This window comes from Osmerus eperlanus, chromosome 18, assembly GCF_963692335.1.
Source record: "Osmerus eperlanus chromosome 18, fOsmEpe2.1, whole genome shotgun sequence".
NCBI classification, from domain to species: domain Eukaryota; kingdom Metazoa; phylum Chordata; class Actinopteri; order Osmeriformes; family Osmeridae; genus Osmerus; species Osmerus eperlanus.
Window position 1 is genome coordinate 3,261,087 of NC_085035.1, and position 16,165 is coordinate 3,277,251.

General features: G+C 42.1%; 1 protein-coding gene across 1 annotated transcript in view; it reads right to left on the bottom strand.

Annotated features, from left to right (window-relative positions):
• Window positions 1-10,384, bottom strand: part of mast4 (microtubule associated serine/threonine kinase family member 4) — a 74,392-nt gene extending 64,008 nt beyond the window's left edge. Inside the window, 1 exon segment of the mRNA XM_062484816.1 lies at window positions 9,910-10,384. Coding sequence (XP_062340800.1) covers window positions 9,910-10,152 — 243 coding nt within the window. The 5' untranslated portion in view covers window positions 10,153-10,384.
• Window positions 10,385-16,165: the final 5,781 nt, after the last annotated feature.

The window sequence follows — 16,165 nt, forward strand, 5'->3', positions numbered from 1 at the left end:
CCTCCCCCATGCTCGCTGGACAGCATCAACAGTCTTTTGTTGTCAAAACAAGCAACACACTGCTCCTTTGATGGGTAGACTGGGTGAAAGTTGGTCAACTCCGTGACACAAGTTGATGAACTTCATAACACGGATGAGATCTGTTTACAGACTCGGCGATAAAGTCACCTTAAACCCACAATAATAAATGGAGCGAGACAATGATCACATCGCCAATGATCACATCGCCAATGATCACATCGCCAATGATCACATCGCCAACACAGGGTGCAGACTGCACCCATTAACAATGTTCGTAAAGACCAATAGGTAGACATCATTAGAATTACAGTGCAGAAGTAGAGTGTGAGAGAGTATATATGAGAGAGAGAGTATATATATATATATATATATATGAGAGAGAGAGTATATATATATATGAGAGAGAGAGTATATATATATGAGAGAGAGAGTATATATATATATGAGAGAGAGTATATATATATGAGAGAGAGAGTGTGAGTGAGTGAGTGAGTGAGTGAGTGAGTGAGTGAGTGAGTGAGTGAGTGAGTGAGTGAGAGAGAGAGAGAGAGAGAGAGAGAGAGAGAGAGAGAGAGAGAGAGTATATATATGAGAGAGAGAGTGTGAGAGAGAGAGTATATGAGAGAGAGAGAGTGAGAGAGAGTATATATGAGAGAGAGAGTGTGAGAGAGAGAGTATATGAGAGAGAGAGAGTGAGAGAGAGTATATATGAGAGAGTGAGTGAGTGAGAGTGAGAGACTAGCAGGGGAGCATGGGAGTAAACAGCAGAGCAGACACAGCACATCCAGAGGAAGGCAGAGCAGACACAGCACATCCAGAGGAAGGCAGAGCAGACACAGCACATCCAGAGGATGGCAGAGCAGACACAGCACATCCAGAGGATGGCAGAGCAGACACAGCACATCCAGAGGAAGGCAGAGCAGACACAGCACATCCAGAGGATGGCAGAGCAGACACAGCACATCCATTCCTCCTGCTCGGGCAGTCGACCTCGACCACCTGAGCCCAGGGACTGTACACACAGCACTCAGATACAGGCTAGTACACAGCTACACCCCAGACACAGCACTCAGATACAGGCTAGTACACAGCTACACCCCAGACACAGCACTCAGACAGGCTAGTACACAGCTACACCCCAGACACAGCACTCAGACAGGCTAGTACACAGCTACACCCCAGACACAGCACTCAGACAGGCTAGTACACAGCTACACCCCAGACACAGCACTCAGACAGGCTAGTACACAGCTACACCCCAGACACAGCACTCAGACAGGCTAGTACACAGCTACACCCCAGACACAGCACTCAGATACAGGCTAATGGATATCCGTTGACAAATACAGGCACAACATCAAGACATTCTGTAGGCTAGATACGAATGGAAATAACCAGGCTTGTGTTCAAGGGAAAATTCCCAGAACAGAAAGACTACCTTGAACTTATCTGGTCTAGAGTGGAGAGTAATTGCTTTTGAGAGTTCGCGACTGCAGCACGGAGAACCAACCGGCTGTCCTGTACTACATGTCTATTGAGAGAGAGAGAAGCTGTCAAATCAAAACAGAATTCACAACCAGATGCAAACGAACAACATACCATTATTGTTACCGTCTCTTTTTCCACATATTGCATCGCCGGTCTAGATCCGGGTTCCCTACCAGACTCCACAACCTTTTCTTCCATATCATCCCACCGCTCTTCCCTGCTAGAGTACAAGTTCCGACTGCTGTGCCGCATCAACGTGAAGCGCATCATCTCCTCATGGGAACATATTCAAATCTCAGGGTCTGATACAAAAAGGCCAGACAGTGGGGTGCCTCCACAACTTGACATTTTCCATATTCTCCTGGGGAGCAGCCTTCCTCTTCTTTCTAGTGTTTATGTGCCGATGCATGCAGAGATGATGTTTGTTAGTTCACGGAAAACAGAAGGCGAGATAAAAGGGAGCCTGTTCCAAGTGGGAATGAATTGTTTGTAGTCCCTTTCCTGGTTGCTAAGACACGGTGGATGCACACCCAGGGACAAGAGAAGAAGAAGAGGCCCTCCATTACCTGTGTGCCCCTGGTCTAATTCACATATGCCTGTTATGTAACTGCCATAGGGTGGTTGGACTGAGTTGAAAGTAATCAAATCCCGTCTAATCATCACACTGCCAGCTTCAGGCTTTTAAGCACAATTATGTCCCAACATGCACACACGTCAGCGGATAGAAAATCACTATAGTCCGTTCCACTGTTTTGAATCGATCAAGAGACATTCAGGAACACACAATCCTGACAGTAAATGCACAAGGCGTTCATAAAATGCAAGGCTCATTAAATAACAAAACGAGACCCATTTAATAATACCTGTTTGAGGTCATAAGTCGATCTCACATGACACACACAGCTGACCCCGAGTAGAGCGCAGAGCGACCTGGGACTAGAGAAATGTCAGTCAGGAAGTGTAATAAAACTGACGAGAGGCAGTGGGAGTGGTTTCAGCCAGGCACCCACTGGCTAGGTTTCCCCCTGTCAGGGTGGCTGCCCCCCTATCCACACAATAGCTCAGACCAAAGAGGACATATTTCTATAGCCAAGAAGACACTCCCTTTACTTCACTTCCCAACACAGAGGATAACAGTGCCAGAATACCCTAACAACCCCCCCCCCCCCCCCCCCAACTTAACACAAGCGCAAAATACTCCCAGAAATCTGTGCAAAAGGGTAAACGGTTTTGCCCGAAGAAAAAAAAAAGAAAACGCAAAACAGGGACAATTCTGAACCACTGCCGTTTAACTGCCACCCGCAGAAAACATGTTAGAAGTGTGTTGCATACCATCACAGCAAGAGAAGCCCTGGGCACAAGGAGAGGGGGGGGGGGTTGTGTATGTGTAGTCCTGTAGATTCTTTCCACTGTGTGGACCTGTTAACCTCAGTGCGCCCTGCCCTGCCACAAATCATTCCATCTCATGTCGTCTCCTGTAAGCCGAGCCCTCGATCAGCACCGCCATTTCCGTGACTCCGTGGTGTCCACTTCAGGACATCACTGTCCCCTTCTCACATTCCCCCCCGGCCGGGCAAACCATCACCTGATACTGGGGAACGCGGACACAAAACACTGACATGCATCTTCCCAAACAAAGTAGATTCACACCTGGTGCTTAGGAACAAACTTGCAAGAAAGCATACTAGAAAACATAGAAATAAAAAAAAAAACACGTATGGGGGAGAAAAAAAAACAGATGCACTGACACGTATGTGCCACAGTTCAGGCGACTTGCGCTCCAGTCTGGGAATAGATTCAGCCTGCCATGGCAGCAGTAACACAAGCTTCCACCACCCTGGCTCGAGTCTGCTCGGCTCTGCTCCCAGCAAACAGCCCTGGCTCCAATCCCAAACTGCGTATCGAGCCCCGAACAACAGGAAACGCATTCTTATGCTCGCCATTTCAAAGCATCTGCTTAAGTCAGCAGTTGCATTGATTTGTCCCTGCGCGCGTGAGAATCCCACGGAGTAAGGACGAGCTGCATCGCTGTAGAAGTGCAAAAACCAACGGCGATGAAGTGATTTGATAACTGACGTTATCAGTTAGAGCATGATAAGAGTTTCGAGTTCACTGGGCAGAAAGTGTCATTGTGCCTGCTTGAAGAGAGACATTACTTATCCTCCCCCCTTCACTGGGGCATTTTCAAGATGATGTCAACGTTATTTAGTCCCATAAACAACCTGAAAACAAACCTGACACCAAACCAAGTCCTAAACCATCCGTAACCAAGGAAACCGACATCACTTGGCTGCTTCTTTAGAAATTCTTTGTGAAGTTAGGAAGACTAACGACTTAAATAACACACTGCCTCCACTGGGAGAGAGGAAAAGAGAGGAGAGGGAGATACCGTACAAAAGCATATTCAATTGATCAACCCACAACTGTACAGATTAATATGTTTTGACTTGGACTGAGAGCAAGATGGTGAAACAGAAATAGCACACCTAAAAACACGAGCCAAACATCAGATTTTGGACATGGGCTCAGTGAACTTTAGATCTTGAACTTCCATCTTGTGTGATGTCACTGTGGGAGAGTTAGAACCAGGGCCAAGGGCTGTTGACCCCGGCGTCACACTGCAATCTGAGACGACCCCTTCTTCAGAACTTCTCAAGGACTACAGCCAAGTGAAATGACAAAAAAGCTGTAAAAACGTAATACTTTAGCCTAGGCTACAGGTGGGTTTGTACATAGGCCTACATAACTTCCAAGTGAGTCCCTTCAACAGCAAACGTTACAAAAAAATACACACTGGGTAGTGGATACATACTTTCACAGGACCAAACTTCAAAGCGTGAAGGGTTAACAGAAAGTACACCATGAACCAGAGCATTATCTAGTCCTACAATTAAAAAACATAAAACAAACTTTCCTCAATTTCAGGCATGTCGGTTACAGCCACTCATTTTTAACCACAGTCTCGGCTCAACGCATGTCTTTGCTCGCTGCACTTAATGACCCTGCTAAAAACACTTTTGGGATTCCCAAGCCAGTCTTTCTCAGGGTTCCCCACAGAACAACACCCTAACCCTCCCGACCTTGACGCCCAACATCTGTGTCTTCCTCAACTCTCCCCTCCCCCAGATGGTCCCAGCCCGATTCCCTTTCAGACCCAGGGAGGTCAACAATGTTTACAGAGAACAAGAGAAAGAGAGTGAGAGAGTGAGAGAGTGAGAGAGTGAGAGAGAGAGAGAGAGAGAGAGAGAGAGAGAGAGAGTGAGAGCGAGCAGCACACTGCAGTTACCATTCGTCCAGATCCAATGTCCCTTTGCAATCTGAATCCCCAAGTGACTCTCCATGACCCAGTGGACCCCCTGGTCCTCCCACACTGACAGTGAACATTCCCTCCCCAGTAGGATCTCTTAACAGGCCGATAAACCCTTACATCCTCACTGTGCCCCATTTCCTGTGGAGATCCAGTACTGGAAAATTCTGAACTTTCTATATACAGTATCTAACTTTCCTCAATCATGGCATATTAAAACAGCTCGACACCCTCCTTTCTGTTAAGCTGCAATGCTTGTCGTCTGTATCAAGAATAGGTTAATTACATTGCTAAACTGAATGAGTGAGTATCTACACCAATGTAGTTAAAAACAGTTGGGCCATGTTATTACTGGGAGGAAGAATAGGAGGTGGCGTTTGGGTTAGGGTTTTGAGTGGTGACTAAACATGACAGGAAAAGGTAAAGCTTCATGGCATAGTCTGAGCAGATCCCCGTGGCCTGTATGTAGACCTATATAGGGACATTAGTGAAACCAGGACACGTTTCCTGGGACAACAAGGCCATGTGTCTGCCAGCATGGCAATTTTTCCTCAGGTCCTAATCTCTGTGTCAATCTTTGATAATCCAGGCATATTAACTCATACCTTATCCTGCTGGATCACCTCAACATCTTGATGGGAGTTCAGTTACAATTAATTGAAGTAAATACCTACTTATTAATAAGTAGTTCTTTATAAACTGGCTGCCTTGTTGATTGTGGGCTATGTGATACAGTTGCCTCAGCAATTAAAGTAGCAGTCATTCTGTAAAAGGTACTAGATGCAACTGTAATTGAGATGTCATTGTAAGACTGTAGCTGAGGTGTTGACAAATTATTATTGCACTGAAGTATTATTTTTGGTTCACCATACATCTCAATACAGCTAGCTGCTGTAATCAAGATGTTATTGTTGCACTGTAGAAAATGTTATTTTTGTTTACTGTGCCTGTTAGCTGAGACGTGGTTATTTTGCGAAGTGGCTAGTAAACAGACTGTTCCTTGACCACAGAAACAATCTAGAACTAAGCACTTGTGATTCTTAATCTTCCGGTGTACCTTCTATAAGCACTATTTGTACGTCGCTTTGGATAAAAAATTAATGAAATGTAAATGTTACTTCAAAACAAAATGAGTCATATGACTGATAGTTCTACAGGCAAAACAAACATCCTTAACTGCTAGCTAGATGTGATTAAAAGCTTTCTCGTGCCTTGCCCTTCCGTGCTCAACGTTGTTTTGCCTCAGGAGAATATATTATTAACCGTGTTTGGTATGAAACATGTCCTCTGTTGTGGTGAAGTTGAAGTGGTGATTGCCACCGGCATGCAGTTCTATTCTTGGTGACATCACTTTAGCATGAAGCAAAATGTAGGAGTTCAGACATGCCCAGGGCAAAGATCTTTCATGGAATGGATCAGGAGTGTGAGGGATAAAGACATATTTGATTCACCATTCATCACCCTTCATCATTGAATTATGAATGGAAACATATAGCACTGGAGAGAGAAATTCAGGGAGAAAGAGTGATGAAGCTAGAGCAAGAGATTATTTTAGAGTATTTGTCCTTTTGGACTCCATTGTGTTCCAATACATCAATCGGCAGACAGAAAGACAGACAGACAGACAACTACACTACCAACCAAAACAGCAACAAACACAAAACAGAGCACTTCACCCAAACCACAGACCTAATCATACATCACCAATGAGCTCTACGCATTATGTGGTTATTAGGTGCAGCAACACAGGTTTAATTAACCTAAGAGCTGGCCTTTCTTCATATGACTGTAAACATAAGCTACATGTAGGACTTTTTACAATTTTGGGTATTTTTCCTTCCCATCAATCCAATTATAAAACAATAACAAATCTCATGTTCTCTACACTGTCAACATTATTATTTTATTTTTTTTAAGAGTTAGTTTATTTCAAGGCAATTCTAAATCGATCTGCAGTCTGTCATTACATAATAATGCCCAAATCAATCCAACGAAAGGGAATCTTGGTACAACAGATTGCTTTTCAGAGGGCAGGTGCAGAATTTCAAAGAGCTACTGCCAACAAAATATGAGATACCCGCGAGTATCAAGACGTACCTTGTGCCCCTCAGAAGAAGAACATTCACCATAAGTTAAATTCCGCCTTAAGGCCATCGTGTTTAAATGCCAAAACTCAATTTGTACTCCTCCTACACCTTGATAACAGCTGACTGTGTGTAGACAGTGAAGCCAGAACAGGGCGATATATACCGGCAAAATCCAAGGTACATCCTGTGATGACACCATCCACCACAGGAGTAAGAGGAGTCTTAAACAGATTGAAAGTTAATCCTCTTAGCCACTAAGCCATTCACTGACACTGGACATCTCTTTTGTGAGCCGGACAGCCCGCTCCAATGAATGAGAGCGTTCCTGAGGGGCGTAACAACGCCGTGTCAAACGTCGTCATTGACCGTCTGAAAAACGAACCCAGCTACCTCGGCTGTTGGTCTTTTGCCATGGTTTTCGACTTACCACAGGTGAATTAACCTTTCTGGACAGCCAATGGTCATGCTAGGACTTGAGGGGAGAGAGAGAGTGAGAGCAAGATAGTAGGAATATGATGGGCTCCTTTTACTTTCATTGACGACACATTACCATTACTTTTACTCAGACTATTAATGTTAATTTGTCTACTTTCAAAAAACCTTAGCATGGTTTACAATAATGGACTCTGTTACCCATCCACTAACAACACCATGTTTATCCCTTAACCATCGCAGTGAGATCAAAATTGTGCTCATGACTGGAAATAAAAAAGGTAGAAATTAGGGAGTACCCTTCACAATAAAGTCGTTCCCAAAATGAAAAGAAAATAACAAAATGTGACTGGACTGCCAAAGAGGTTAAAAAAAAAATGAAGTTAAATATGCTGTTCATTTTCTAGCTGCTCAAGGGAAATCATAATAGAGTGAGAAAGAGACAACAAAACAATCTGCTACTCTGCATAACGAACACTGCAGCCCTGATAATCATGCAGAATAAACACCATGTATAAGATATACAGCGTTAAAGCACAACAGTTCCGTTTTCAGGCATTTGTCTATTCAGCATTCAATAGAAATGTGCTGGAATACAGAGCTTGAATCCGGTAACATTATTTATGCGGATGAAAAATGTATCCACTACAATCTGTGTGAGATATTTAAACTATGCTTGCAGAGAAAACCCATCAGCTTCACACTCCAAACATTTCCCTCTCTCTCTCCCTCTCTCCCTTTGCCCTTTTCTATGAAGGATGTCTCTTCTTTTCTAACATCTTCAATCTTAAAGTAGGCCTTACGCCAAACACAGCCATATCTGGAGTGACCTGGTAGGGTTTACATGGGCCAAATGTAAACAGAGGCTGTCGAGCTAAGATGGAGTTGGACTCGGCAGTGCGGAGAAAAACACAGCAAGACTGGGCAGCCGGGAGATGTCAGAGCTAAGCCACTGTTCCCAGAAGCATTTCCTTCTTTAACGCTCTTAAACCTAGAGGTCAGAGGGCATCGGTCAGCCATACAGTCACCATGGCTCCACCGGAAATGGTCACTGGCTTTGGTTGGGGTGGTTTTATTAGACCAGAGTGGATATAACAGCGTATCTGCAGATCTGAGAACAGCACAGTGGCCTACGAATGCAAACATTAACCAAAGTTTGCTTAGCAAAACATGTAAATGTACTTAAAGTACAGGAATGAATGTTGTTGCTACAATTCTGGCATTGATATATGCAGCTGTATCTTATGGATCATTAGGGGTGTTTTTTGTATATGATCTCATCCTGAAAACAATGTTTTTTTATTGAGCCAATCGGCTAATTTATGCAGACGACAGTTAGCCTGGTGTAAACAATATGGCTCAGCCCAAAACTTCTTCCAGTAATGTTGCAGACTGTTTTAAAGGCAAGTGAGACACTTCAGACCAAGGTTGATTTAGCCTAATTGAGCTGATTAGAACCAGTCAAACCAGCCTGCTCTGGAAAGACAATCCAACTGAAAACAGTTGAACGATTCAAAGAAGGGAAGCCCATTGTCTTTTAGATTCAACTTGACTTTCTGCTGAAGCTGGCACGCCTCATTTTTCATTGTAAAAAAAGCTGTTGGCTATGTTTAGGCCTAATACTTAATCCAGTGCAAGGACAATATAATACAGAACAATACATGTACCACAAGTTTGAGAGTTAGAGCGATGCATCTCATAACAAAAGGAGTTGCAATACTCAAATAACCCCTCAATGTTTTAGGTCTCAGAGGGTGGTCTTCCCCCCCCACACAAAGCCTGGATATATCTACCAAAACATGTCAACTCCAAAGGGTGACTTGGAAAGAAAGATCAAACAATAGCTCATTCTCACTGCGGATTACACAAAGACATTCAAAGTGTCTCTGGTTCATTGTGGAACACTAAGCAGAAACAATGTGAAAGAAACCTGTCTTGCCCCTGCAAATATTAATTGTCAACACACACACCCACACACACACAACTTTGTCTGCTATCCAAAGCCACCAGGCTACTTATTTTGTCCAAACCCAAACAATGATTTCATATGTCGTAATGACGTACAGCGGTGTAGGCTATATGGGTGGTGTGGCTGTGTTTGAAGTGCGTTACAAGTAGGGTCCCGTACCATCCCCAACTGTCCCGTATTAGCCGAGACGTCCCTTGTATTGGGCCTAATGAATTTGTCCCTATACGTGACCTTCCTGTCCCGTGTATTGACTGCTGCGCTGATCTAACCACTGACTGATACAAGAGCAACAGCAGCTGATCACAACACTTGAGAATGATCATCGAAACTTGTCATCATCCAATCACAGCCCTCCATCACACGCATTAGTATGCGTTAAGTAAATGCCAATTCGCAAATTATGATTATGACAAATGGCTTTTTTTTTAAACATACCCGCACTGCTGCGGCAGGCCATCTTCTGTCCCGTATTTCATCGTGACAAAGTTGGCAACCCTAGTTACAACGACACACTATAAATGCACGTATTTAAATGCGAACTGTACAGCGTGCCCGCACTTTGGCTGTCTACGGTGGACATGCATACAACCATTCAAGTACTTTACCATTTCATCTTCGTCTTCCTCTTCTTCATGAGCCGGTTCCTCGGCATCGTCTGCCACACTCTTCCCGTCTGCCTTTTCGTCTCTTTCTCCTTTCATAGTTTCGAAGTCCGCAGCGCGTTCATTGAAATATGTGTCACCTTGGTTGTCTTCTGAACCTACATCTGTACCTTCCCCTTCAGACAATGTTTCAAAGGACGTCTGGCTTCTGCTCCTATCAAACCTTTGGAAACGCTGCCCTTCCATATTGTCAAACACCTATTAAGCCACGACGTCAATAAAGACAACTCGCATTAGTTAGTGTTTCCTTACGGTAATGTCGATGCCGCCAGCACACCTGTCCGTCGAATTCATAATGTTGTTTTCATTTGCTTGAATGGCGGCCAGTCACTCACCACTGAAAACTTCCATGCAGTGGAAGTTCCAATGCGGTGGTGTGATAGCAGTTCATCTCCGGCTGGATGTAATGCCCCAGTAACGAGTGTTTGCATGGACCCCCTCTACTCATTGCATAGCTCCTCCCAGTGCGAGAGGACCATTTCGCAGTAGCTTTAGGAAACCTGTGGATCAGGTAAACGAGGACTCAACAGGATTTGGCCGATTGTTGTAAAAGAGGGGGGTTGTTTTATAGCAACATCATGGATCATATTGGAGAGTTGTAGCCTAATCTCTTTGCGGCCCCCTCGGCTACCAATGAATTAATTTAGAATCGTATCAGAATATTCTTTAAAAGTATGAATAGTGACGTCTGTGAGGTAGAAATGTCTAGGTTTTTATGAATCCATGAGGGTTGGATACTTTTCTTTGATTACGAAATTCTGCACAATTTACTGACATGCTGTCAATTAATATTCATCCAACTAAAAGCTTTTTTCACACAAACGTGCTTGATAGCCACCCACTAATGCCTAATGGGTTGAACAGGTTGCCGATGAGTGTGTTTGTAGTAACATCCGTCTGATTCCAAGAGGGCAGAGACTCTATTTGGATATACAGAGCTTTGTTGCTGCAATAATTGGCTCTGCTGTGTACAAACATTACCGAGTATTCCACCCTAAACATTTCTCATAATGATTATACAACCATAATACTACCAGTATTTTGGAGGGGTTGGCATTCGGTTGCACGATTACAGAAGTGCCGCAGTTTGTCACCAGTTCACCAGTATATTCAATATTTTGTCAACCTAATTCCACGTAAGACCATTTATTTTACATTTATCTAAGTGCCAGATAAAGACAGTATTCTCCATTGTAGCGCAACAATGTTCAACAGATTCTCCACAACTGAATCCCTTAGTTATACATCACATTACCCATGCTGCTCTCTCTCTCTTTCTCTCTCTCTCTCTCTCTCTCTCTCTCTCTCTCTCTCTCTCTCTCTCTCTCTCTCTCTCTCTCTCTCTCTCTCTCTCTCTCTCTCTCTCTCTCTCTCTCTCTCTCTATCTCTCTCTCTCTCTCTCTCTCTCCATCTCTCTCCATCTCAATCCGTTTTACCTCACAACCCTGACCTATGGGCAGGGTTGTAACAGCATCCGTTTGCCTGAAGTCTGAAGTTCACAAGTGTTAGCCTGTTAAACTGCCAGAAAGGTTGTTATCTTAGTTGAGTTGCAGTGCCAAATAGCCCCTTATCGCATAGAGTACACAAAGGATATTGTCAGTAGTTCCAAAGCTGATGTGCCTTTTTGCACAGCAGTGTCATAGTTCTGATCTTGTGTACTGGGGATGTCCAACCGACCCATCAATGTTTATTGATATTGAAAAAACACGTTACATATGACATGTTTCCATTATACACTTAATACTATACACTTATACTTTAATAGGGTTTGCTTTTTACTTTGCAATTTACAGATGTATTGATGTTCGAGCAGGAGGAGAACTGTCCACTAGAGGCCACTGTTGACCAACTGTGGGTCAGATGGCTGAGCGGTTAGGAAATCGGGCTATTAATCATAAGGTTGCCGGTTTGATTCCTGGCTGTTACAAATGACGTTGTCTCCTTGGGAAAGGCACTTCACCCTACTTGCCTTGGGGGAATGTCCCTGTACTTACTGTAAGTTGCTCTGAATAAGAGCGTCTGCTAAATGACTAAGTGTAAACTGAGTGTGCATTAAAGCAAGCATGTGAATTCGGCAAGGTCATCCTTCATAGACTTCGTGACATCGCTTTTAAATTCACTTAGGTCCTTTCTCATGTCCTGTTTGAAATCTTTCAGCTCTTTAGATAGTTGTGACAGACTTTCTAACACATTGTTAATGTTAGCTTCGTTACTCCTACTCGTGGCCATTTCTTCCTCTCCCTCTTTCCCATTTCCTGACTTTTTAGGCATCCTTTTGTCGTTCTTTTGACTCTTTTGCATCTTCCCTCCATTAAAGAAGCTAGGAATAGTATAGATAAACTATTAAACATAGAAATTGAAAAGAAGACAAGATTCTTAAAACAATCTTATTATGAAGTGGGGCCTAAGGCCACTAGATTACTAGCAAAAAGATTTAAAAAACAACAGGCTGATAGGACGATCCATAAGATAAGGGATGTAACCACAAATAAAATTACCTATGAGCCTAAGGAGATTAAAACTCATTTTAGAAACTATTATAAGAATCTCTATAGCCAACCTCCATCGGCTAATATTGAGCAAATTAAGGCATTTCTACTGACACTGGACTTGCCAGCAATTGGGGAACAACAGAATGGTCTTTTGACTTCTCCAATTACAAGAGCAGAAATAGAAAAAGCAGTGAGTAGACTAAAGGCAAATAAATCTCCCGGGAGTGATGGTCTACCATCAGAGTGGTACAAAGCATTCAATGAACAACTTATACCAGTACTTGAGGCATCTTTCAATCACACACTTGAGAATGGGGAATTACCTCCATCCTGGACAGAAGCTGTGCTATCTGTGATTTCTAAGGGGAATGACAATGAATCCTGCTCAGGTTACAGACCTATATCAATACTCAATGTAGATTACAAACTATATACCTCAATTATTACAAAAAGATTTGATCACTTTATGAATGACATCATAGATGAAGACCAGACAGGCTTTATTAAGCATGTGTCTTACAGTCTTACAGTCTTACAGTGCAGTTATACGGCCATAAACAAACTGTATAGAGCACCAACTAAAATTTCCCCTTTTCAAAAACAAACACAGGGTAGCCTTCTACCAATGTGAAGTACAGGGACAAGCATTGTATGGTTTACCATATACAATCAAATATATTTGTTTTCTGTATTTGCCTATTGTAACATTCATTGTAGTATCATGTTGACATTCTGTGTACGCACTCACATGTTACAAACATAAAACTATCCACAAACTTGAATGCACAGAAGAATGAAGAATGCAGCATTCTAAACAGGTATCTTATCAAAAGTTACAAGGTTTGAATGTGGGGTTACATCAAACAGTTCAAATCAAAGAGACAGGTAGGAGAAAAACGCATATCTTTCTACTGAATCTTTACACCCACATCCTTACATGAGCCAAAAACATATTATAATGAAAGTATTTTGGTTTTGGGAGAATTTATGATTGTTATGTGTCATGTAAAAATGGTGACATCTGGAAGAAATTAGTTCCCTTGTTTTCAGAAGATATCAGTGTTTATCTTAATATTAGATCTGATGTCTTTTGATTTCTTAGCATGACTTTGTAAGTATCTACTTAAGTACAGATATATCTCTTGGTTTTATATTATTTACTGTCTAGGTGCATCAGCCTTACTATTAATCTATTTTGCAATCAGCCCTGTGTAGAAAAAGTCTGTCAACAGTTGAAAGTTTTGTGGATGCGATAAAAACAGTTTTATATCTTCAGTTTTTTGACTAGAGAGAGACTTTCTGTTCAACTGGGAGGCAGAGTATGATACAGGAAGATAGAACATGTAAAAAAAGCTGTGTTCTCAGAATGTTATCTAGGTGTGGGATCAATGTCATGAGAGTGTACCTGTAAAAAACCTTGTTATGCTGAGAACTATTCCATTCAACTGACTGGAATCCAGCGTGAGAGAGGTAGCTGATGGCTCCGCCACACTAGTGTCATCATTCTAACACTTTTTGTTTCTTCTTCTGAGTTTCTGGTCTGATTGGGGAACTGATATGAAGGTGATATGAGATGACAAGAAGGTTTTCTTTTTCTCTGCAAGTTTCTTTCACCAGCAGCAAACCATAAACAAGACAATTTTTTAATAGATAAAAGGTGTAGTGACGGTAGAAACAAAGTTGAAGAGTTTACTGTTATAACATCATATGGACATAAAGTGTAGAAAACAGAAAAACAATGATAAGAATCCAACAAAAAAACAACTCAATTGTTCAGCAACATTAGAGCCCATGTTTAGAAATGTTAGCCAAGTGTGAACATGTCTCTTCCTGTGTTTGCAATACTGTGACAGTTCAGCACAGAAGGAAGTTCAGTGTATGTGGGCATGCATGTGCATGTGTTTGTCTATGTGTGTGTGTGAGAGAGAAAGTTAAGGGCAGTAATGGTTCCATGTTCATAGTCATTGTCAGCTTGGAGGTGATCTTTCCTGGAGTAATTGATGAAAATACAACGTTAAAAGTTTGATGAAAAAATACTAATTTTCCTAAAACTCCCTTACACACCATAAGAAAATAATATTTATTATTCATGTTGTTGCTTTTTACATGCTATTGGTTTCTATAAATGATTAAGAAGATTCCTTGAAAGCAAGAAAAAAACAGCTTGAAGTCTTGAAAAGTTTTGTAGCCTTGTATCGTTTATATTTGTTCTGTCACAGTTGAGTCACAGAGTTGTATATATGAGTAGTTCTGTTCTCAATACTGTTATTCAAAACCGTTGAAAGTCTCTTCTGAGTAAGAAGTTAGCTAACCATCTTTTTGACCTTTGAGTAATATAACATTTTAAAGTTCAGAAAATTCTGATCCAAACCAGACATGGTAAACCTGTACAGCAGGGCCTGTTGAATATGGGGCTTATCAGGTACATTTAAGCGACTTAAACCGGAAGGGTATAGTGTGGGTGCAATTACTTTTCATGTCTTTGGAATTTACTAATGACTGGCAATTCATGCTTACCATTAGTTATCAAAACTGTGGGGCTTTAATAAGATGACTGATGTGAAATTGATAACACGTATCTAAAAGCAATACTAAACAATCATATTACCTACCTCAGGCCCCTATTAGATGCCCACTAAATTCGCCACAATCTATGAACCTGATTACCTGCCTGAATTTGCATCTGAGTTTGTGGTTTCACAATGTCACGATGCATCACAACCATGTAGCCACTTAAAATCTACACCCACAAGCAGTGCCGAGACGCAGATCAAAGCACACGAGCCAAGACAGCACACACAGACTGCTGCAGCCATGAAGCTGGAGTTTATTTAACCACAGCAGCACACACAGATGAAAAGAACAATGCCCTTTCTCTGTCTCGTCCCCCGGGTCATTGTTGGTAAGTGCTGCCATTTTGTTTGGTTGTTTCTTATTTAGTTGTTTGGTTGTTGGACTTATCATTCACGTTCGACACCTCGTGTTTCTCGTGTTTTAGACAGAAGTATTAACCCCTGTGCTGCCTTTGGGTCATTGTGACCCACCTTTTGCACCACGACTGTGGACGAAGGCAGCACAAAGTTAATGCACTTAACAAATAATCATTCATAATTGAACATGGTCTTTTACTGTAGGCTACTAGTAGCATTGCGTGATTGCAAATGTTTTCAATAAGCCTCAATTCAATGAGATTTGAAAAAACTTTTCATCCTTCTGTCCAGGTCTTTTGTTTATATACTTCCTTCTCTTCACCACAGCCAAGGATTCTCCAGGTATTTCAGAATCATTTTTGCGAGATTTTCCTCAAAACTAGATTCTGACTGCTTCAGGGTCATTGTCAAAGGTTGTGTGGCTGTTGTAGTTTTTTTTGGAGATAAGACACATCTGTCTGTACTGGTTGAAAGTATATATATTTTTTGCTTTGTAGATAAATAGACCCTGAAAGCCTTTTCTCATACACAAGTACGTCTTGACCGTTGACCACATCACTGAAGATTGACAATGTGAAAGAAATTAGGGATTTCTTCCGCGCTTATGCTTATCATAATAGTAGATCAGACACCGCCTTATCAAATCAACATTTATTTGTATAGCCCTTTTTTCAAGCAATCACAGATGGCACAGATGGCTTCACATATGCCCACAGAACTGCCCCTTGGACAGCCTTATGATCTGTTCATGTATTGACTTATTTCATTCACATATCA